The sequence below is a fragment of the Parus major genome, chromosome Z (genome assembly GCF_001522545.3).
Source record: "Parus major isolate Abel chromosome Z, Parus_major1.1, whole genome shotgun sequence".
NCBI classification, from domain to species: Eukaryota; Metazoa; Chordata; class Aves; order Passeriformes; family Paridae; genus Parus; species Parus major.
The window spans coordinates 48,805,299-48,829,596 of NC_031799.1; the positions used below are offsets into that span (position 1 = coordinate 48,805,299).

Genomic DNA, 24,298 nt, shown 5'->3' on the forward strand with positions numbered 1-24,298 from the left:
CCTCCCCTCCCCTCTCGTGAGACGCCTCTTGGAACACTGCATCCAGCTCTGGGAGCCTCAACACAAGAAAGACGTGGACTTGTTGGAGCAAGACAGGAGAAGAGTCACTAAGTTGATCAGAGGGATGGAGCATGTCTCCTATGAAGAAAAACTTCTTGAGCTGGGACTGGAGTTGGCTCAGTCTGGAGTGGAGAAGGCTCCAGGGAGACCTTATAACCCCTTCCATTACCTTATAAGAAGAGGAGAGGAGAGGGGCTTTGCACAAAAGCGTGTGGTGATAAGACAAAGAAGAATGGCCTTAAGCTAAACAACAGTCTAGGCTAGATATTAGGAAAAAAATTTACTGTGAAGGTAGAACAGGTTGCCTAGAGAGGTTATGGGCTCCCCATCCTTAAAGGTGTTCAAGACCAGGCTGGATGGGGCTCTGACACGCTAGTGGAAGGTTTCCTGCCCACAGCAGGATTGGAACTGAATAGTCTATAAGGCCCCTTCCAGTCCAAGCTGTTCTATGATTCTATGTGCTGAGTGATTAGGTTTGTCCTTTGTTAGTCAGTAGACTTGTTTTCATCATCATTCATCTGCTAATTTTGTGTGCTCTGGAGGACTGAGTCTATTTTGAGGGGTTTTTTTGAGGTTTGAATGGCTTTTTCTGTTTTTTCTTTCTATTTTTTTTTCTTTTGTAAAGAAATCAGTTTTAAAAATGTAATAGATAAATAAACGTTTTCTCTTAAAAAGTTCTTAAAAGTTAATAGCATACATAGAGAACTAAGCAAGTCTAAGCAAGTATTGTCAAATGTCATGTCTGTGGACTTTTAATAAAGTAAGGTGGGAACCAAGAATATTTACGTCAGCTTGGTTTGACAGCAGGAATAATAACTATGCCAAATTCTGCTTATTTATTGGGTTTTTTAGTTGTTGTTTTGTTTATTTGGGACCTTTGTGTTTGGTTTTTTTTTTCTTTCTTGTGTACCAATCTCATTGTGTCATTTGTGTCTGTGTCCTGCCCCTCCCTCAAATGTTAGTGTTTCAGATTAGCTTTGTTTCTCCTGGGGAGCTGGTCACATATGAAAATGGACATTACCAGCAATTCTAAAAGCCTGCCTTGCTAATGATCTTGCTAAAGGGTGTTAAATGGTTGCAGGAACACTTATCTCTGTGGTTGATGTATTACCAAGTAACACAGTTGTTCTGAAGGCTCTGATAAACATTGCTAGGAATGTATGATCAGATAGGTTCCTGTAACAGGATGCATTCCAGGCTGGGAGTAGGTCATGTAGCCCCATGAAAATATGACTGCATCTGTTCTCCCATGTTCAGAGAAGTTCTTGCAGTACCATCCATTCTCACACAATCACAGAATGGGTAAGGCAGGAAGGGACCACAGTGGGTCCCACATCTGGTCCAACTTCCCCTTCACACTATATCAGAAACAGTTCAGATTTCCTGCTTGAAGACCCTCAGTGAATCCAGAGATATTCAGTTCATCATTCAGTGTAGACTGACTCCAGAGTGAAAGCTATTGGTACTGCTTGTTTCCTACTTAGAATTTTGCAGAAGTCTGTCTGTGGAAGAACTTTCCCAGTACCTAGAACTTAGATAGGTTTCTAAGCCCTTTCTTAGTCTTTGCTAAGTAAGCAGTTGGACTGTATGGGAGATCACTTTTGGAACTGGCAAATTGGCATGAGTTTTAATTCTGTGACATTAGTAACTGGTCATTGACACCCATGCTTATTTTGAAATTGCTTAGCCACACACAATAGGCAACTGAAGAGGGTTGAACATGACAGATCAATGTTTTGGGTAGCTTCTGAACACAAGAACTTCTGTTATGCTGAATCCATGAACCAGTTCATGGTAATGCATATTTCAAGCTTATATTAATGCTTCCTATTGGAAGGACAGCTCTAAAATGCTTGATGAATAATGAATATACGTGTAGAAGATGTCAGCTTTGTGCTATCCATTTTTCTGACATCATAAAGTTCAGATATTTCATTTCCACTGTGAATTTACTAGGTCCAAAAGACTCCATTATGCAGTGGAAAATTTGATATATGTTGTTTTGTGGAGCAGGTTCAAGCTGAGTTAAACACAGGGGCCAAATCTGTTTAAAGAATGTGCTTGGAGTCTAGCTTTATGAACAGATGGCAGCTCCAAACGAGGCAACTGTGCTTTCCTTCCTTGGTCTGCTATTGGCCTGGTGTGTGGTCTTGGACAAATGACTTGTTCTTGTATTTCCTGCTTTCATCTGTTGTTCCTAAATCATTTGAGGAGACATATTTTTTACATGAGACAATGATTTTGATAATTTTGATTAATTACATTAATGACCTTTATAGAATTAAAAAGGAAGAAAATTTCTCTTAGATTGTATATCTCATTATGCTTGCAGGTGTAATTTCTTAACTTCTACATTTTTCTAGTGCTTTGCACTAGTAATGTACTGGTTTCTGCACTGTCATCAAATATGGCAGATTGCAGGGGCAGTGTGCTTCCATTGGGATGCACAGAATGGGAGAATCCAGAAGTGTAATATTTAGTATGTAAGATATTGCTGGCATGCCACTGTAATTCCTGAACAAAATCTTGATTTCACATTACCTATAAGAGATCTTGTCTTACAACAAAAGTGCTTAGTTTGAAAAGCCTTCTGCTGAAGCATTTGTCCCCTGTAATGGAGGAAATGAATAGGATAATGTGCAAAAAACCAGAATCACAGGGTGTCCTAAGTTGGAAGGGACCCACAAGGATTGTCAAAGTTAACTCCTGGCTGTTATCTGTAGAGTACAACACAGGGGGTATATGATTTAACTCCCTTAGTATTCTTCTTTAGTATTTTTTACTTGCAAAATCCTTTGCAAGTAAAGGGATTTTGCATTCCTTCCTGGCTATATATCTAAGCAGCTTCTCCCTCATTTATGGGGAGTCTGAAGGGTGCAGAGCTTTCTTTCTTCTTTTTGCTTCTGGCAATCTTGAGTTCTGGTGTGTGCTGCTTTAGAAAATACCATCACCCAAATGCAATCCCCAGGTCACATTTTTTTTTAGGCAGAATTGCAAATTAAGAATAATCAATTTCTTAACAGTACAACTGGAGCACAAGCTGGGAGATGCCTTTATAACCCAGTTCTCTCACTCAGCCAGAAAGGTTTCCTGCAGTCTCCAGTCCCCAAAATTCTCAAGGCTTTTCCTTTGAGACAGATGGCAGAATCCACATGGCATGAGGCATCAGATGCTATGATAACCTCAGTAACTGATAACCTCCTTTCAATGCACTATATTGTGCATCTTACTGTAAACTAACATGTTAACAAAACAGAACTTTGCAAACAAATAAAGGCCTGAGAGCTTACATCACCAATACAGCTTCTGTTTTCCAAAGTCTTTCCTACTCATGCTCTTATCTAGGAACCTAGTTAGGATTAAAAGATGGTGTCATGGGTTGACCCTGGCCAGATGCTAACTACACACCAAAACTGCTCACTTACACCCTTCTGCAGCTGGACAGAGGAGAGAAAATTTAACAGAGGGTTTCTGAGTTGAGATTAGGACCAAGATGGAGATCACTCATCAAATAATGTCACATGCAAAGCAGGTTCAACTTAGAAATATGAGTTGAATTTATTGCTGACAAAATCAGAGGCAGGATAATGAGAAGTAAAATGAGCCCTTTACAACACCTTTCCCCCACCCCTCCCTCTTTCCAGCTCTGCCTCTGGGGAATGGGGGTTATGGTCAATTCATCCCCCAAGCCTTCTGTTTCTCAGGGAGAGGATTCACTCCCCTGCTGCTCCCTGGGGTCCCTCCCACAGGAAACAGTTTTCCATGAGCTTCTCTGGTGCAGCTCCATCTCATGAGCACCAGCTCCCTGTGACCTGCTGCACGTGAATCCTTTCCATGGGCATCAGCCCCCTCAAACTGCTGCAGTGTGGGTCACTCTTCCACGGGGTGCAGTCCATCAAGGACGGGCTGCTCCAGCCTGGGAGCAGGGCCCCTCTCTCCACCAGTGTCCCATGGGGACGCAGCCTCTTCCAGGCATCCACCTGCTCCACTGTGGGGCTCCTCCATGGGCTGCAGGTGGATTTCTGCATCCCCCATGGGCTGCAGGGCGCAGCTGCTTCACCATGGGCTGCACCAGGGGCTGCAGGGGAATCTCTGCTCCCATGCTTGGAGCACCTCCTGGCCCTCCTTCTCCACTGACCTTGGTGTCTGGAGCATTGTTCTTCTCACATCTTCTCATTCTGCTCTTCGCTGGTCACAATTACAACTACATGCCCCCTTTTGGTTTTTCTTTTTTCTTAAATATGTTAACACAGAGGTGTTAGCACCATGTCTAATTGGTCTAGTCTTGTCCACAGGCACATCTGTCTTTAGAGCCACTGGGAACTGGCTCTGTAAGATATGGAAGAAGTGTCCAGTATCTTTTCACCAAAGCCATCCCAGAATCCCTCCGTTTCCTTCCCTCCCACCCCTGCCATTTCCAAAACCAGGCCATGGAAATCCAATGCAGATGGTCATAACTCAATGTCTTCTAAGACAAAGTAAGGTATAAGAAGTTAATTTACAGCACAGTAGAAAGCTTCACATTATAATAGGGATTTATTAATGATAAATGAATGATTTATTAGATAAAGAATTTAGCTTTGAGAGTCTGAATTCCACTGGTTAGAGCCTTTTAATTTAGAGCCTAGTGCTTCATGGCAACATATTCAATACAGTGACAATAAAATAAGGTGACTGATAAGAGCCTGTAATGGCACAAGGGGAGGCCACATAAGATTGTTTCAAGCTGCTAATTGCCTTGGTTCTAACTGTAATCCCCTATATTTTACCACTATCCAATGCCTTACCCAAGAAGAAACAAACACTCCAGGTTTATGTACTTCGCTCTGAAAATAACCCACATAGTTTACATGAAAGCTTTAGCTTTTGCCATGTTCTAGTCATGGCAGTGGCAGCTGCTCTTGGTCCTGCTGTACTGTGTTTATTTGTTCCAGAGCCACAATGTACATTGTTGAAGCATTGATTTGCGTGAACATACTGCTGGACCAGTGTGCTCCAAAGGGCCAGAAGCCTTCCCCGGTTTTCATGCTTTGAGGACCAAAATGTAGTGACACATTGAGAGCTGGGCTGGGCTGGGCTAGTAACTAGAAAGTAAAAACATCTTTATGTCCTGGGGGTGCAGTGGTGAAGCATCAGTGCTGGCTTGGGTGATCAAGCTGTGTTCACTGTGGAATTGTCTATCTGGCTGGTAATGTCATCCCTTCAAATCATACAATCAAAATTTGCTCACTCCTATGCCTTTTCAGAATTTAGTCCATTTTAGACCATGTCAGTCCAGAGGCACAGTTGTCTTACTTTCTGTTCTTCATGAATGGTTTCCTATTGAATTAACATAGTAATAGATAATTGAGTTTCTGGAATTGCTTGTTAGGAACTTTGTTATTGCATTTATTTGTTGTCGTATGTGTGATTGTTTATTATGCCATGCAATTTGACATATAGTCCAGAAAAGTGGAGTTGCTGAGTTACTCTTTGTAATCATTTTATTTCTGAGGCAGGGCCATTAGCTGCTCATAATATGGACTTGTGCTCAACAATGCAGTAAATTAAGCTGATGGATACTACATTGAGTTGTTGAGTTGTTCATATTGCCCTTTCATTTGTAAATTGTGGGATTTAATTATGTCTTAATGATTGTTTTTATATAGCTGCAATAATACTATCAGGCATTTGTCCTACATTCACCACAATCTAACTGTTTTTCATGATCAAAGCTAATTTTCTCTTTAGACCAGTCAGACTAGTTTTATTTGTTAAACTAGAGGAAGGGACGTGCAAAAGTCTGGTATAATTCATCTAATGAGAGGAATGTTTTTTAAACATGTCTCAGATCCTTGAATTCCAAGATTTATTTTAAAAGCACCTCATGGGAAGCACACAAACAAAAAACAAAACAGATCTACTAAAATACATTTTTGCCATGATTTTTCATATTGGAAGGCCAAATCTTTGTTTGCACTGAAGACTACTTTTTTACCTCTTATGTTCTGCAGAAAGATGATAGCAGAATTACCATCAGTGGATTGGTTTAGAATGATATTATAAAAATAAGCAATTGTGAGCAATTCTGAAGTGCTAAATCCTCTTTGAGAACTGTTTCTTAAAGTGTCATAGTTACAAGATCCTTAACATCCCATTTCATCTCATGATTGACAGGTAAAGTATTTCCAGAGGGTTTTTTGTTTTGTTTTTGTTTTTTTCTTTTTTTTTTCCCCTTAAACAGAAATAGGTAAAAGGGACTGTTACTACTTACATTCCACAAGGTCATCAACTCTTTGCCTGGAACTAATGTTCCGCTGCTAGCAAATATTTTTTGCAGATCTGTAAGCATGACAGAATGCGTTATGGGTATGATAGTAGAGAAGACTGATACACAGTCTGCAAAAACTGACATGGAAAATTGATTTTAAATTTTACCTAACATGGAAACATGTTTACCCACAAAAAGACTTCTGCTTTACTTTAAGAAGGTGTTAACTGGCTCATAAGTTTAAGTCTTCATGAGACAGTTTTGTACTATTCTGTGCTTCTCTTTACCTCTGCCTTGGAGAAAAAAAGCTTGCTTCAATTCTTGTTCTCTGTTTAGAGCATTTCCAGCTTAAATGAGAAGTTGTCTGTACTCAAAGTTTATTCCTGAAGATATTTCTGTGTGCATGCTAGTGTTTCAGTTCAAAAGTAAACAGTAGGATAATAGTAGGGATCACTTTCATTTTCTGGGATACTGGGGCCTGGATTAATAAGGTGATTCATTGTATTCTCCATAGTTATCTCCTTTCCTGGGTCCATTTCATTATGCCTTCATACAAAAAAAAAGTGCAGTTGAATTCACTTTTTTGGCTTGCTGCCTTCGCTTTGGAATATGTTCCATCAAAGTCTCATATTTTGGTGCTCCTGTGAATAGTAGTACAGCAGTGCACCATCTGCACCCTAGACTAATTCATCTGATAATGCCTTAGAAACCAAAATATTATGAAGACTTAAGCAGACCATAAGCATAAAGCTTGACATGTTTCCTGCATTTTTCTGTGAAGCTGTTTTGTAACATCTGCTTGATGCTGGAATAAACCATACAATTAATCTAACAGTTCTAATGACAAAGGGATGTGAGAGATCAGAAGTGAGCATATAAGGTTACCCCTTACCCTTTGGCAGCCATATGTTGAAATCTCTTTTGATAAAGGCACAGTTTAGGCATGGAGTATGTAGTTTCACAGTCTAGGTACAGTATCTCTGCCACAGAGCTGAAATATGAGTCAGTTTATTCAAAGACTGCTGTCAACAGATACGTTTTATGTGTCCAGCGTACCACAGATGGCATCTGTTCTGTGGAGTTTTTCAGGGTATTGTGTCACTTGGCATTAGGGGTGTTGGATGGGTACCCGTGTTAAGGTTTATGTTCCGCTTCCATGGGTGGGTCTCCTGAAAAACTTCAGGAGATTACATCAAATTTAAAAGCTTTGTATGAAATCTATAGAATTGAAAGGCACCTGTCATATATCTGTGGGACAGGACAGCTACAAGCTACATCTGCATGACTCACTGTAGACAGAATCTGCTTCACTAAATTACCTTGGAATGATATAGTTTGCATGGGGCCTGCACATTTCCAGGAGCACCTTTACTTTACATTTTTATTGTATTCATAAGACTTCTCAGTATGTTTATAATAAAGTAAATCTCATTTGACCCATTAGGGAGGTCTGGGTGGACTTCTGAATATTTTTTTTTGTTGAAATGCAGACATGACCATTTTACTGTTGCGAGCCTTATTTGTCTGCTTCTGTTCAATACAGTGATTTGAATCTGAATGTATACTTGCATTTCAAGTAAGGTTTTTATTTTTCCATATTTAGGACTTTGCAAGTTTTCTCTGTTGTTTTGCCTACTTTTTTTTTGCTTCAGTAAATAGTAGAAAATACAGTGCCAATGGCCATATTTGTTTTATAATAAAGAAGTTGGAGCTGAAAGAAATGGAAGAATAATGATGCTTAGCAGAATTTGGAAAATCCTGATCTTCTGGCAATAGTAGATTTTCCATTGCAATTATAACTGTGTTATAATTTCCTGTGTTTTATCATGTTCCTTTATAGTGACCATGTTCTCTAAATTAATATTTCATTTATACCACATTTTTCTTGTCAGTTTAAGCAGATGTATTAAAGAATGAATAACAGAATGAGTAGTGTTTTTTATCTTGAATTCCCATCTATTTCACACCAGTATGGATCTGACCTAAATGGACCTAATGTCCTTTTATTTTAGAGCAAGCAGGTGAAGAATTGCATGATAGGTTCTGGTCTTACAGGCTGTCTAACTTTCAGTATGTTGTCTTGCTGTTAAAACAGGAAGTCCACAAGAATAATTCTCTAATTGCATGTACTCCCACATGCATGCAATAATTTAATAATTGAACCTGTCTGAACATGATTATGTAAAAGGCAGCAAATGTAGGTGGTTTACACTATCTTTGTATATATGCCTGATTGTTTTCCATAGTTGAACCTAGGGTTAGGACTCAATAGAGACAAAATGGGGTGTGGCCAACAGCCTTTGCTTTAGCGTCTTCCTGTCATTCTTCTGAGCTGTCGTTTAGCTGACACTTAAACCAAAGTCTGATGCAGTTGCTGGGTGAGTAAAGAAGAGAAGAAAGGAAAAAAATAGTGTTAAGGCATTGAAGAGGGTCGAGGATGAAATGAAACGAAACGAAATGAAACGAAATGAAATGAAATGAAATGAAGTGAAATGAATAGAAGGTATAGAAGTTTCTCACAAAGAACAACAGACAAAAGCATTTCAGAATTTGGCCTGATCTTATAGCATCAGTGAGATGTGTGTTTTCTGTGTGTGAAACAGTGTGTCTATTCATAACCATCCAAGTGGCTGTAATCATGACAACTGCAGATACACCTCCTGTGTTTTGCACCTTGGTACTCAGGTGTTATTGGTGGCTCCTAAAGAAATACCCATAGATGAAGTTTCCATCTTGCTGACACCAGAGTGATGGTCTTCAAGGCAGTGACAGTCTCAAAAATTGCTTGCTTAGAAACTTGATTTTGTGACTTATTATCCTGGATTCTCACTCATTTTTCTAAAGAAAACTTGGACTTCACTCCCTGCTACACTATCATGGGGATTCAGTCTTCTCAGTTAGTCACCTGGGTGGCTTTCTTTTCAGAGAACAGATGTATTATTATTTGGGAGTACTCTTGGGATCTATGGTATTGCTGCCTCAAAAATTCTGATGGCACCTGCCTCTCTAATGGCAGATCTTGTGTGTGATACGGCTGAGTATATTCAGATAATTTGTGACTGTATCAAAACCATAAATATATGGAATATGTGAGTGGAAAAAGATGTAATTGAAATGGGATAAAGAATAGCAAGGTAGCAATGCAATTTCCTAACCATTTGTTATGTAGCAATTAGAATGATGAAAGCATGCTAGAGGGAAGTAGGTCTAAGGTTTTTTTGGGTTCATGCCAATTCAGGAATAAATTACAAATGCTAAAATGTGTGTGAATTTAATCAGTATCCTCAGTGTAGTTAAAGATTCCAGCTAATTCTAATGGATAAAATAAAATGTTAGACTAAATATAATACAACTATGTAACAGAAGTGCTAAATATATAATGAAAAAAAGATCTAGCACATTATTTTATGTGTTGAAGAATGTTTGTTTCTGGCAGGACAGAGGAGAGGGAAGGAGATAAAAGAACCTGGGCATGAGGACATTCAAAAATACAACAAATGCTCTTGTTTCTGTCATGATGTGAAAGAGGGCATAGCATCTAGGCCATGGTCTGGATGAATGGGTGAAAAATCTGTTGCTAATCCAAGTGCTTCCCATTTAGAGGAATGCACAGATGTGAGGTGAGGACTGCAGTAGGGTAGAAACTTAAGGCACTAATCAAGCAATAAATTATATTTTGGGAGGATATTTTTTGTTGTTGTTTTTCTACAGCTAAATGCAATTACATTGAATGTATGAATTACTGTTTGTGTAAGGTTCTCCAAATGATCTGCAAAGGTTGTGTTTTGAAGCCATCCTTGCTTTTCTTTTAACTCAATATTTCACCAGTGGAATCTGAAGTTGTAATAAAAGTGCCATATATTCAAATTCTGAAATTGGAGATGATCTGTTAAAAGATTAAGATAGAAGACTCAGACTGAGTACAGGTAATGCACATAGTACAGGGCTGTTTACCCCAATGACTTCTCCACAATTTTGGTGGCTTTTCCTGCTGATCTCACATGTTTTCTCTCTTCAGTGATCTTCTGGCTTTTGGACTTTTTTTTGGGTCGGGGTTTTTGTTTTGGTTTTTTTTTGGGAGGGGGTGGGGAGTGGGGAGACAATATCTTGGGTAGGTGGTTTTGTTTGTTGTTTTGGTTTCGGTGCTTTTTGTTGGTTTTAGTGGTGGTGGTTTGGGTTTGTTTTTTTGGTTTTTTTTGCTATGATTGCTTTGAACAAGCCTCTGGTTCTGATATCTTTAAGTGTCATTGAGTGTGCCAGTTTTAAAAAATCTTCCTTTGAGAGAATAGGAATCTTACTGGTGAATTGGTTATTTATATGGTTTAATGATACACTGAAGATGCTATGAATTCCTCCACTGCTGTTATCACAGTAACCACCTTTTGGTTTGGATGAGACTTTGATAAGACAGCCTGTCCTGCAGTATATTTTCCCAGCATGTGCTCTGTCTTGGAAAGTGCTAAGATTTCAATGCTATTAACAGTTCCCACTAAAATTCTTCTGTGAAGCCATGGGATGAAATATGGTGGAGAGTGGCCTTAAGGTTTCAAGGGTTCCTGAGAAAACATCACCACAGAACCCCCCAGTGACCTTTTAATTAGAGCAGCAAATAAAAGTTTGTAATGGTGTACTCTGATTGGGATCTGAGACAAAGACCTTCCTGTTGAGTCACAGCATGTGCTGCACACAAATGTACAAGTAGAAACAAGAAGCTACCAGGCTTTCCTTTTTCTGGGTCAGAAATTGTTGGGGATATAGTGTGGGAAACATGCTGCATAAATGAGTTCTGTAGGAGGAAGCTTAACCACCTGACAACTCCTGCACTCAAACTGTGCCACTTTTACAGTCAATTTTTGGTAAAAATCAGCAATTGACTTTTGTTTAGAGCTAAACTGAGCACTGCCAGGCTGTGGGGAGCCAATGTAGTGCAATGCAGATGGCACCTTCCAGAGCTTGTCAGCTGTGCTTTCCCTGTGTGCTGGCAGCTGTGGCCACACACTCAAGGAGCACTCATTTATTTTGCTTCAGCATAAACTGCTTTCTGTGATCATAGGAGAAAGAACTCAACCCTTCTTGCTGGTTATGTCCATATGCTGTATGAATAATGAATTTTATTCCTTTTTTTTGTAGTATTGGATATTTATTTGCCACAGCAATTTGGGCAACTTGGTTTGAAAAGCAAGATCCTTAAATTGCAGTGAAGGTAGCTTTCCTCGATTTATACCTTTTAAGAGCTTGGTGCTGTAACTCTGTTAGAGTAAATTTTTTGTGTGTATGGTTAGAAGGAGAGCTCATACTGTGTTAGAATTGCTCTGACGACAAGCTGTAAAGAGTGATCAAATACTGTACTTCTGTGTATGAAGTGCTTTACTACATGGATAAAATTTATATAGAAAAAACTACCCAAACCCTTCTTTCAGATCAGTTTGTGATTGTTTGCTTTGTTAAATTCCCTCTGAACACACCATGGGTTAAGCGGATACAGAAAAGGCTTTCAAAATAGTTTCGTTCACTAGAAGGGTAAAGCAGAGTCATAAACTGGGAAGTTACTTTTCAGTGTGTAGGGGGAGCAAGGAAATTCCACAGTTGTTCAATAGAGCATACTGTTAGGGCATTGCTCCTCTAGTGCTGTTACTTTATAGTCTGTGCAGAGCTATGCAGTCAATACAATGCTGGCTAGTCACTATCTGCTAAACTGCATTAAAGGGCAGCACATTTTTGCTATCCTAAACTCTCCCCTGTTAAAGCCTTGTTACAGCAGCAGTTAGTTGTATTGTCATTGGAGAGGGGGCTGGCATTCTGCAGAAGAGGTAGTTATAATGCTCAAGTGTTCTTTCTAATACTGTTTTTTGATATATGATGTTTCTGACTTCCTTTACTTGCTTTCATATTTCAGGTATCACAGATGGCAAGGAAAACAGGTTTTTTCCTCCAAGTGAGTCTTTCAAAATGGCTGATTTAGAGCTCTGGAGTGTGGATGGTTGCTCCACCCCAGGTATTGTTTCCATCTAGCAAATTCTCTTTTTTTTTTTCCCTATGTAAGTCTTTTTGCCCAAATGTTAAGTTTGAACATGCTGAAGTTTACATGGTGGGGATCAGAATTATTCTCCAGAGAAAAATTTCTCCAGCCATCAATTCAGTTCGGTCATGCAAGTTAAGACTGATGTAGAAATCAACACTGTGGATGATTTATTTCTTTGAATTTTGAAAGCATAAATCTCACAACTACACAGTTATGAACTCACCACCACTTGCAGAGGCTGTGCCATGTGACTGCATGCTGCTGAAGCATCGTGTCACATGCCAAATTGCAGGCTCTGACTACACCATGCCCTCAACCTATAAACTGTGAAATCATAAATCTGTGATATCTTCATCAAAAAATATCTGTACAAATATCTTGCCCTTGTCGCTTTGATATAAATTTTAAAATGTCCATCCTGGGGTGCATCAGGCGCAGCACCACAGCTGGCCAAGGGAGGGGATTGTCCCACTCTGCTCTGCCCTGAGGCTGCCTCACCTCAAGTGTTGGGGACAGGTTTGAGTGTCACAGTACAAGAAAGACATTGAGCTGTTAGAGTGTCCAAAGGAGGGCATGAGGATGATGAAGGGCCTTGAGGTGAAGCCATATGAGGAGTGGCTGAGGTCACTTGGTCTGTTCAGCCTGGAGAAGACTGAGGGGAGACCTCAGTGCAGTTACAGCTTCCTCATGAGAGGAAGAGGAGGGACAGCACTGATCTCTTCTCTGGAGTGACCTGTGACAGGACCTGAGGGAATGGTCTGAACTTATGTTGTGGGAGGTTTAGGTTGGATGTCGTGAAAAGGTTCTTCCCCCAGACAGCGGATGGGCACTGGAATGGGGTGCTGATCATAGCACCAAGCCTGACAGAGCTCAAGAAATGTTTACACAGTACTCTCAGGGTCATGCTATGACTATTGGGAATGTCATGTACAGAGCCAGGAGCTGGACTTGATGATCCTGATGGGTCCCATCCTACTCAGGTGATTTTGTTATAATCAGCTGTAGTTGCTGCTACTCTGTGTATTGCCATATTGGGCACTTTGATCCAAACCATAGAAAGTAGACTTCTGCTGTTATTTCATACACTTAGCTTTTCTGATACTCATGCAGAGCTGTGTTTTAAAGTTAATGAGTCCTGTAGCTGCTGGAGGTCCATTTCAGGAAAAGATTACAGATTTATGGTAAAACTAATTGGAAGATATTCACAAGTAAATGATCATTTTTTAGTTATTTGAGGGGCTGCACTGACTCCCACATAATTTTAGGTGCGTTTTGTTTCTTAGCAACATGGAATTGAGGGTAATTTTTTGTAACTGAAAGTCATCATGTTCATGTTCAGATTTATCAGTGCTTAAGAAAGGGTGCAGTGCACCAAGTAAGGATGTCATAGCCTCCTTGCAGATCTTTACTTCAGAAAATACCTCTGATATAATGAATTTCTTAGGACAGTTGCTGAAGGTGCTGTGTCACCAACAGTTTGTCTCTACTGTCCATCCTGCTACATTAACCTGAGCTTTGGGGGAAAAAGCCAGACTAAGGCTAATGGGTCTGAATGGGTGTCAGCTGAAGTTTTTACATCTTGTTTTCAGTGTGTTTGCTTGTGGGAAGTGCTTTTTTCACCATGGAGTGTTAGCTATTTGTCTGTGCCAGCATAATGTTTGTAACTTGACTCTGCCATGGTATGCCTGGTTTTTTGCATGCTTTGCTTGGACAAGGAAATGAGTGGCTTTTTAAATGTCACTGAGATGGAATATATGATTTAGACATTTTTCATAAAGTAGAACACATACGTGGTTTCCTAAAGCTAAGATTTAGTCCAAAAATAAAACTTGTGTTTGGCCAGGGCATGCAGACTAGGGTATCTGAAGTTCTAGGGCACATAAACTGCTGGCTTCTAGCAGATAGGCTTTGTACAGAAAGGCTCTGACATGAGGTCTCAGATCACATTTTTGTGTGTGTACATTTTTCTGCTCCCTATAGCTCATATGAGCTAACTAGCATTTTTTCAGTGGAATTGAGTGGACTTGGTTTAAGGCTTTCATATGGGAATTGTGTGGATGATCTGATAGTGTTGGAAAGGGCAGGAAATAATATTTTAACTCTCTCAAAGTTTACTCAGCTGTGCCAGAATGTAGATTTAGGATTTAAGCTGAACAGAACAGAGATCAAACCACAGTTTGATAAGGACATCTTATTGTTTTGTAAAGGAGAGTTTTCAGAGTGTAACAGTAAAATTTTAGCTCTGTTTTCTGAATTCATTATCATAGCTCCCACTGAATGCATATTAGTCAATGTTTCATCATCAGAAATGGCTTGGAATCAGAAATTAAGCAATCTGGGGGAAACATGTTATAATAGAGAATCAAACTGTAATTTAATCTGTGTTCTCTTTTTCTTCAAGGCTATTAAAATGCTTTTACTTCTTTCACCTGATCTTAGTATAGATTTTGAAGGAATGAAGGATAACTGGTCTCTGTTGCAGAAAATGCTGCAATATGCATACTACAAAAGCCTAAAAATCATCCACTGTTGTCATGAAGTCTCTGTCCACAGAGACCGCGAGATTTTGGCAGAAGCAGGGTCAGTGAGCTGGCTCTATTGGTCTTCATAAGGCAGTTAGTAAGCTGACCCACCAAGTCCAACAGTATGGTCAGCTGCATAGAAAGCACATGCAGCTGTAAAGGCTTTGCTTTATTGGTGGTGGAAGGATGTAGCAGGTAACAGGGGCTTGATAACTGAGAGCAGAGGCTGGTTCTGTAGTTAGAGAATGTGGTTTAGTGATTCAGGATTTGTGGTGCAGGATTTACAGTGCTTGCACATATGCTGCCAACAGCTCAGACCAGTAAACAAGCCTGTGAACCAGAGAGAGAGCTGGAAAAACCTGTGTGCAGTGAAAAAAACCAGCATTCAAAGGGAATGGCAGAACTGCCTGCTCCACTGTGATCTGTCACTCTGTTAGTAGCCTGAACTAAAGGGAACTAATAGGAGGGAGTTCCCAATCTACTTGAAAGTTCAGGAGGTCTGAAATTGTCATGGCAAACACTGTAATTCACTTAAGTGGCTGTGGCTAAATAACCACTCCCATGGGGTTTTAGTCCATCTGTCTCGTCTTCTGCCTTCCATACATCTTTTCTTATGTTGTACTTTTCCCTGTCCTGTGTGACCAAATAGGATCAAAGAAGTTAATTGGGATGAAAAATCCATTTTTTAAAATATTATTACAGTTTACATGTGAGTCTCATACAGCTCCCTGCAAGGGGATGTATAAATGCCTGGGCCAGGTATCACAGGGGAGATGTCAAGAAGGTAGGAATATGAAAGGAGAGAAGAGGAACTGACTTTTCAGGAAAAAATATGTAGCCATAAATACCCCTGCATGACTATGAGTCTGTAATGAGTCAAGACCTCATATTCCTGGATAATAGGGGAATATAAGCTGAATTTCAGTGTAATCTAAGTTATTTATTCTTTTTAAGTTTCTTTGCTGTAGTTCTAAGAGATACTTATTTCAGTTTACCTTAAATTATAAGTCCACATTCCTAACTAGAATGCCATGGAGTCTGTAACCAATATAAGCTTGTAGTGAGTAAGTGTCAGGGTACTTTTGGTACCTTTGTGGTGATCAGTGTACTTTTGCAGAATTTCAGAGGAGATGTAATTGGATTTAAGACCTGTAAAAGGCACTAGAATGGTACTAGTTGAGCAGAAAGTCTTCTGTTAAAACATAGACATTTATCCCCATTGACAAAATACATGCTTCAATTTGCATTATTGAACAGCACTTACCATCAAAGATTTGAGCACTCATACCTGATTCTGCTGCTGTTGAACAGCTGATGCACTTCATCATAGAAATGACTGCTGTTTAAGTCAACTTCTAATTGTTTTGTGCAACCAATTTGCCTGAAAGACGGGCTTTTCCATTTGTATAGAAGGGAACTTACATAAATGCAATAGTTCTACCTAACATGACCTAACATGCTCATGGGAAATATGATGCTATGGTTAAGGGCATTAGTCTAAAAATTACTACAAATGTCATGTATTGTGCCCTAATCTAAGCTCACGCCATTCCTACTCAATCATGGCAGTGATTGTGTTCCTTAGCCAAATAATAATCTTCAATTTTATCCCTATGAAAACCTCAGTATTTTTGCAGAATCATAAATTATATATTTTAGGCTGATCCTATTTAGCAACTGTTTATCTCTTGTTACATAGCTGCACACTATTTTTGTAGGATATTTTTAAAGCATACAGTTTTAAAGACAGCTATCTATTGTATCTTGCTTACCCTTTCCAGACTTTTACATTAGAAAAGTATCAAAGGTTATTTACATTTGCTCCATTGGGCCTTAACACTTCGATTATGGAAACACTATGCTGATTCCTGTGATTGTTTACAATTGTGGGTTTTTGTTAATCTTGCAAAAATCACTTGCTCCTTTTTTTTTCCCATGCCCAGACAAAGCAAAGGGTAGTTAGTGCATGTCAAATGAATGGATAATGTTATTTGTCTGGAGTGTTTCTGACTGTGAGAAGGCATCTTTCTAATCCACCTGAGTGTCTTGAGTCTGCAGTGTCGTTATTGTAGTTACTAGCATAAAGTAATCCCATCAGCCTTAGAGGAAAGGATATTGCCACTCAAACACTCAGTATCATTCCTGAAAGAATGAGGAATAGAGACTTGGATTTTAAAAAGAAAATATAGAAATTTAGAAGGCAGTTGACGCAGATGGTGTTCATATTGTGTATCACTGGATAGACATGTCTGTGTGTGTTTTTTGTTGGGGAAGTCATATTTCCTCACAGCCTGGTTTAATAAAACAGGATTTATATCAGCTACCTTCCCAGCGGACCTCTAAAGCTTGTGTAACTCTCCTTAGAATATCATGATGAAAGGTACATGTCAATAAACAGTGTGTCGTTTAACATTCTAGTTATCTGTGATTTAGTAGAAAATGCATGGGGAAATGATAGAGCATGCTTTTAACTCAGCAGTGACTCTGATATGATGCTGGTCATGATGTATTGTTTGTTGTGGGTTTTTTTAATGGTATCTTCATGGGTCGGATTGGTTTATTATTTCCATATGTTGAAATACCTGATTTTAGGCCAAGTTTTTGTCTCTCTCTGTGCACAAACTGGAAGACAGTGTTGGTCACTGTGGTGCTGATGCCATGGATGAAGCTTATGAGGTCTGGTTGTCCTGAGCTCATCTCCACATCTGTGGTTACCATTCTCTGCATGGCTCTTCCAGTAAGGGAATTCACCCAGCTGCATTATATGTGCCGTGGAATAGTCCATCAGGAAAAGATGTTGGTTACTGTCCCAGAAATACATTGTTCTTAGAAAAAAAGAAGAGAAACTGAGTCACTGTGAGGAATTACCTCTCTGAGCTGTCCATACCAGAACAGTCATTTAGTTCAGAGGGACGTGCAGGACACTGCATTAAGCCAAATGCCGTGAGTGATAATATTATTCTTTATACCTTTATGTATAGTCAGAACCTGTCATAAAAAATTAGAAGGCAGTTTTTATCACTTTTGACACAAGTGTAAGACAGGAGCAGTTCTGCTAGCATTACTATAACTATAAACTACAAGGTATCTCTTATCAAAAGACAAATTTAGTTTTATATGGAATGAAGGTGGGTGCTACTGTACCACAGATTTCAAGGAGTTATGACTCAGTCTGATCCATACCACATTGCCCACAGTGTTTCAGCTCTGAAGCAATTCTCCCAAGACCAATTGAGATAATGAAACTCAAAGCATTTTTCATGCTTGAAAGGTGTAAACTGTCATAGAAGCAAATGTGATGACTGGCAAGGCAAGTTACATTCTCAATGCTTTAAAAATGGTGAGATTTTGTTTATCATTTGTTGTTGAAGCTATCTGATGAGTTTTCATTTTGCTAATGTTATGCAATTTTAAAGCAATAGCTTTGATTTTTAAGTTCCCCCATACAAGGTTTTAAATGACAGCATGTGATTTGTGATGAATGAAAAAACTATTGTCATGATTGTTGATTTAAACACAGTACAGGAAGTTGGAAGTCTAAAGGCAGTTGAATTCTTGCAAGGGATTAGTGATTCAGGCCTAAGTAAAGGAGTGGCCACTACTACCTACTACCTACTACCATTAACACCTGCCACTTTATTACCTAAGCAGAAAAGATGCTCATAGAGCCCAACAACTTTTGCTAGAGTTCTCCCATTAGCGTCAGCCTCGGAAGGATCCAAACCTAAAATGTCTGTGTTTGATCTCTACTGAAAATAAGGTGAGTATGTTCCTTTGTCTCCTGTGAGTAAAGGGAAAGCTTCTTTGTTCCAAGGAGGTAGTAGTGATGTTGTTTGTAAATGTTTAGACAAAGCCTAAATTCTTACTTCTTTGTTAATTTCTGCTAGTTTTTGAGTAAAGACAATGGTTAATTAGATAGCAAATACCATGAAAAACCAGGATGCAAAAAAAGTATTTCAAAGGGTTGATTCAGTCTAGTATTTTTGTGAAGGTCAGGTCTTAGAATTTTCTATTTTGCATTCTTAAATGTGAGAATACATGAGAAGCCAAGTCTTCATCCCCTAGCATTGCACAGCCTTGGCTTTTATTGCAGGATACTGAACAGAAGATTTTCCAGACCCAAAATGTATAGAAAATTCTTGCTTTTTCTGATTCTGCCCTGGTGAGTTAAATAATTTCATCTAGCGGCACAGTAGAGTAATCTTTTGGATGAGTCTTTGAGGTGAATTTAAGCAGAATTTGTGTGTGCTTCCACAGAGACTTTCAACATCAACATAAGACTTGAGATGATAAGTTGTTTGCTGGATGTTTTGGCTGAATTTTTTCTGAATTAATTGATTTTATGCAGATTTCCTGAATATATGGAAAGGAGTGGGAAACATTATTTAATGTGACTAATTATGCTTGCGTATTTAGTAGAAAACAGCTTATAAAATACAGTATGTTCTGTTTTTCTTGAAGGAGCTTTAATTGCAGTGAGTACTGTGCTTCAAAATGTCTCTTCTGAAGATGAGTTTTATTTGGTGCTCAGCTTGTTGTTTTAAATAAAACTCCTTGCATGTTCTGATGAATATTTGCAGGTGATGGAGTCAAACCACAGAACACCACCAGGTATATTAATGTGGGGAAGTTACCTGAGCTGTAAAATTCTAGACTTAACCTGCTTATTATTGCAAACTGGGACATTGGCTCCCTGCCATCTCCAAGTGCGTCAGTCACAGGCTCAGTCTATGCAGCACTACACACCTATATTTTTAAGGGCTTTTAAATAAACAAATACAGATGGCTGCCACAGAGTATTTGAGAGCTGGAAGTTTTAAACAACAAATTGTAGGGCAAAGCTGACTATTTTAAAGTATCTTCATTTCCTGCCAATGACACTTAACTGTTCCGAGGCTACTTTTGTTTAAAATCTTCTTTCCCTGACCTTTGTCAGGGAAAGAATTTCTGGACTGGAATATTCAGTATCTCTGTCTTTGAATATTACTCAAGGGACATGTCAGATATGACAATAATCTCACTGGAGTTCATTCCAAAATGTCTTGGATTTGCAGATACAGAAAAAAATGACTGTTTATGAGGTCATGATTGGAATATTCCTCTATCATGCCATCAGGAAAAGTTGAAGCAAGCACTTCTCAGCTGATTCTGGTGACTGCTGCTTGACAGCAAATTAGCTTGCATGGTAGTCTTTCACATATTCAGAAGAGGATTTTTTGAGGCACTTACATCCTATTGTGTGGACACAGAGTCTAGCACACCAGGTTTCTCTTTGCTAAGGTAGGTGTTGCTTTCTTGTGGTTATTAAGAAGAATGCAACAGCTTTCTCTCTTCCTTTTTTCCCCTCTGCAATGCCTTAGGCAATTGTCTTCAGAAGAATTTAGTGCTAGGCAATACACACAGCCTAGTAAAATTTTCATGGATGTGATTTCTGTTAAGGGAAACAGTAGAACACAGATAATCCCATAAGAACTGATAGGGGAGGATTTTTGTATTTCTATGCAGATTTAACACATATTGTGTTATTTAATTTAAATATTGCACAGAATAAAATGTTTACTCTCTAAAATTGTTAATAAAATCTTCAGTACTGAAATACAGTATTCAGTAATATTCAGTACTGAATTTTACTTCAAATAAACAGAAGTTTATTTGAAACAGTATCTATCTATCCTGTCTCTCCTAAGTGTATATATTTAATGATAATATACTATTTTTCATGTATATGTATATATAAGAGCTAATAAAGCTCTAATGCAGTAATTTATTTGTTCAGTCAGGCTCACTGTTGAAACCATTCAATTGCCAGCTTAGGTTAGATGGAACAACACAAAGTCTGTGCTCTTGCTTTTGTAAGAACAGTACCAAGTATTCCCCTGCAAAGAAGATGAATAAAGTTATAAAAAAGTGGCTTCACAATTGCTAATAGTTCCACACAATCCAATAGAAATCTAAGTCCACTAGCGAATTTCTGAAGGTGGTCAATAAAAGTAGTAATCTCCATACAGTTTTGTGGGAAACAGGAATTATTTCTGTGCCATACTATAATTGTCCTTCTTACTAGGTTCTATGTGGTTTGCAAAAGCAAATACCTCAATAATTTAAAACAGAGAACAGATATGGATAAGTTTTTCTTGCTGATTAATTTTTTCCCACAAAGATAAGCACTGAAGCTATAAAATACTTAGACTGGTAGCTCTAGGAGCAGTTAGATCAAGATTCTAAATTGTCACATAGTATTTTTTCTACTGAACTTATATGCACATTTTGAATGTTAGGCTGTGATTATAAAAATGTAGTAAAGTGAAAAAGTTGGTTTTGAAATTCGAAGATCATACAAGATGTATTGAATTTTCATCTTTAAAAGCCTCTATTTGGGAAGATATTTAAAAAGAACAGAGAAGTTAATTCCCTAATACTTCAAAAAATGAGACACTTAAAAAAAATTAAATCTTCAAATTAGGGGTTGGGCAGTTTTTAAGGCTTGCTTGTTATATATTATTTTTCCTGTTGTAATTGCTAGAAAATTCTGGTAAAACAGTAGCAAACTGACAAGACCAGACTTGAGCTTGCCATTGATGTGTATCATTTCTATATCCTTAGGGAAATTAAACTTTCAGGGAGGCTTTCAAGAAGAAGAGCTAATAAATTGCTCTGAAGTTGATACAAGCTTCTCTGGGAAAAAGAGCAGGGCCTGGAAAGCCTGTGATAGAGAGCAGCTGTCTTCAGATACTTGCATTAAATCTCAGACGTGCTTTCCTGCCAGCTACTTCAGTGCAGAAGATTAGCAGACATGTCCATAGCACTCAAGCAAGTCTTTAATAAAGATAAGACTTTCCGCCCAAAACGCAAGTTTGAACCTGGAACCCAGAGGTTTGAACTTCACAAACGAGCGCAAGCATCTCTCAACTCGGGCGTGGACTTGAAAGCAGCTGTGCAGTTGCCCAGTGGTGAAGACCAGAATGACTGGGTGGCTGTTCACGTTGTTGACTTCTTCAATAGGATCAACCTCATTTATGGAACTATCTGTGAGTTCTGCACGGAGAGGACCTGCCCGGTGATGTCTGGAGGCCCCAAGTATGAGTACCGGTGGCAGGATGACTTGAGGTACAAGAAGCCCACAGCATTGCCAGCACCCCAATATATGAATCTTCTCATGGACTGGATCGAGGTGCAAATCAACAATGAGGATATATTTCCTACAAGTGTAGGTAAGTGTAAAGGGAGAGGTCATAAAGCATAAATTGCCTTTCATTCTTGGAGTAAGCGTGTTCTCTTCCCCCATATTTAAGGTCATTAAAGCTGTTGAACAACAGGTGGGGAGGAGGAGGGATCAGAAATAGTATGCAGTGTATGCAATGTTAACTGTGGTTGCTTGGTATGCTAGAGTTTGTTAGCCTTAAATGTTTGTCCCTGATGAACTCCTCAGGTTAATCGCAGAGAGTGATCAGCATTGCATTAGTACCTTCTTGAAAGCTAATCAAATTTGTACGACTTTGCACTTTGTCCAGCTACTTAGACAGATAGAGAATGGATGGAAAGCAAGACTAGTCACTGCTCTCCTAGTGTGTACATTTATGTTCAAGACAGTGGAGAGTCAGAAATGCAGTGAACTTAGCCCTCCCACCTTCTCTTGATTTCTCATCCAAAACTCACAAGTTGTGAAGTGAATTATTCTCCAAAGTATTGTTTTCAGTACTACATATAACTAATAAGCATTGCTGTTATTTAAGCAGACAGCCCAGATGAGAGAGTTGTTAACAGCTTCACAAATTTCCTTTTATAATATTCTCTCTGAAGAGTGGTACAAGTAGGTTAAAGTATCCTTGCTGAAAGTGGAAGAGTGCATTGTGTAGTGTAGATAGCATAAATATTTAGCTGTGGCTGCATGCAACAACAAAAAAGTTATACTTCAGAAATGTCAGTACTTGCATGATTTTAAGCAGTTTTAATTAATGGGTCCTGATTTATTGCTTTCAAATGGAAAAACTGTGAGCTTGCTGTAAGAAATGTAAGTTGTTGTAAATTAGTTGGCCCAGAAAAGTAACAAACAAGAAAAATGCCATACGTTTAGATAAGTTCAGCCCAATATTTTGGAGTTTATAGGGAGCTAGGGCCTGCGATTAATTGGTAGATGATGCATCAAGGAGGCTGTGGTCTATCAGTGTTTCCAGACCTTTGAAATACCTTACTCTCAGACTTGATGGCTATTTATCTGGACAAACATGTGTTTTGTTTAATAGTTTCTGTGACTTTTCTGTTGTACTCTAATATGTAGAAAGGATGCATTAACTACATTTTTAATCAGGATTTTGATAATATGGCAAGAAGAAGGAGGATATCAGAGGAAGCAGTGTCATATATTTTGTGTAGTGAAAAATGGGTCTGATTCCTCAAGCATTGGCTGCTTTTTGTTTCTTCAGGGTAAATGATTTTTGGAGTTGATTGGTTGAAGGTGCAGAGAGATAGGTGATTTTGCTTCCACTGGTATTTCTGCAGGGTTTTATTTTACCAAGTTTCTGCCCTGGAGTATTGTTGTACAGTATTAGGAATGGCAGAAGCATGACACAGACTCTCTTGTCTTGGTTGCAAAAGAGAGCAAGTTTTAATCTTCCTGATCTTCTTTTATGGACAGTCCTGAGAAGATCTGAAAGGTGAAACTCTCATTGGTTATTAAACTAACACATCACCATCATTGGACAATTGGGAACACCAGCCCTTGACTGTTTCTTGCAATTAAACAAAGATCCAAACAACACCTGCAGAGGTTGTTTTCCTTCTCAAAGGACTGTTTGGATTCCTCTTTATGATTTCTCAAGCCAGAGTGAGAACCATGTGTAACTTAGTTTCACATAGGCTCAAGCTAATGCCTGAAGCCTAAAAAATCTCTTTTTTGACTATTGTCAGTTCCCATGGAGTATTTCAATATTGTTCTCTTTTCTTGTGGTTTGCATATGAAGAAAGGGTTTTCTGTCAGCAGATATGAGGAGCAGGTAGCACAGTAGTGTGCTGATGGGTTTTACTGAACCAACTAATAATCCCTAACACACAAGCATTCAGCCCTAGATGCTCCCCCATTATATTTGTAATAAGACACTTGTGAAAGAACTTATATCCTGATGGTTAACCTATTGTAAGCTAAGAATGAAATCAGTAAATACTCTCAGTCTACTTCTCCTCCCAGCAGCTTCTGTTGTTGTCGATTAAATCAAACATGAAGAAATTGCAGAAGGGGAAAGACATCTGGTCTCTAAAATGCTGGACTCTGATAAAAGCCAAAACAAAGTCAATGAGTCAAAGCTCATTGTTCACGAAATCTTTATCTCTGAATTGACAGGAAAAGGAAAGGGACAAGTCTACTTGTGTTGGACTGTGCTGTATTCATATTACGTAAGAGATGATTGGACAGTCCCATAAAGAGATGCTATAGATGCCTTTTGAGCA

General features: G+C 38.9%; 1 protein-coding gene across 9 annotated transcripts in view; it reads left to right on the forward strand.

Moving 5' to 3' along the window:
* MOB3B (MOB kinase activator 3B) overlaps positions 1 to 24,298 on the forward strand; it is a 90,447-nt gene that overhangs the window by 19,224 nt on the left and 46,925 nt on the right. For 3 of the 9 annotated variants that reach the window (XM_015614965.2, XM_015614963.3, XM_015614964.3), the window contains exons 2-4: positions 12,207 to 12,305; positions 18,948 to 20,134; positions 21,458 to 22,065. In XM_015614965.2, the coding sequence (XP_015470451.1) occupies positions 21,648 to 22,065 (418 nt within the window). In that variant the 5' untranslated portion in view covers positions 12,207 to 12,305; positions 18,948 to 20,134; positions 21,458 to 21,647. Of the gene's footprint in view, positions 1 to 12,206; positions 12,306 to 13,073; positions 20,135 to 21,457; positions 22,066 to 24,298 lie in introns of those variants that run through there. The other 6 variants (XR_001518876.1, XM_015614962.1, XM_015614968.3 and 3 more) reach the window with 5 other exon arrangements.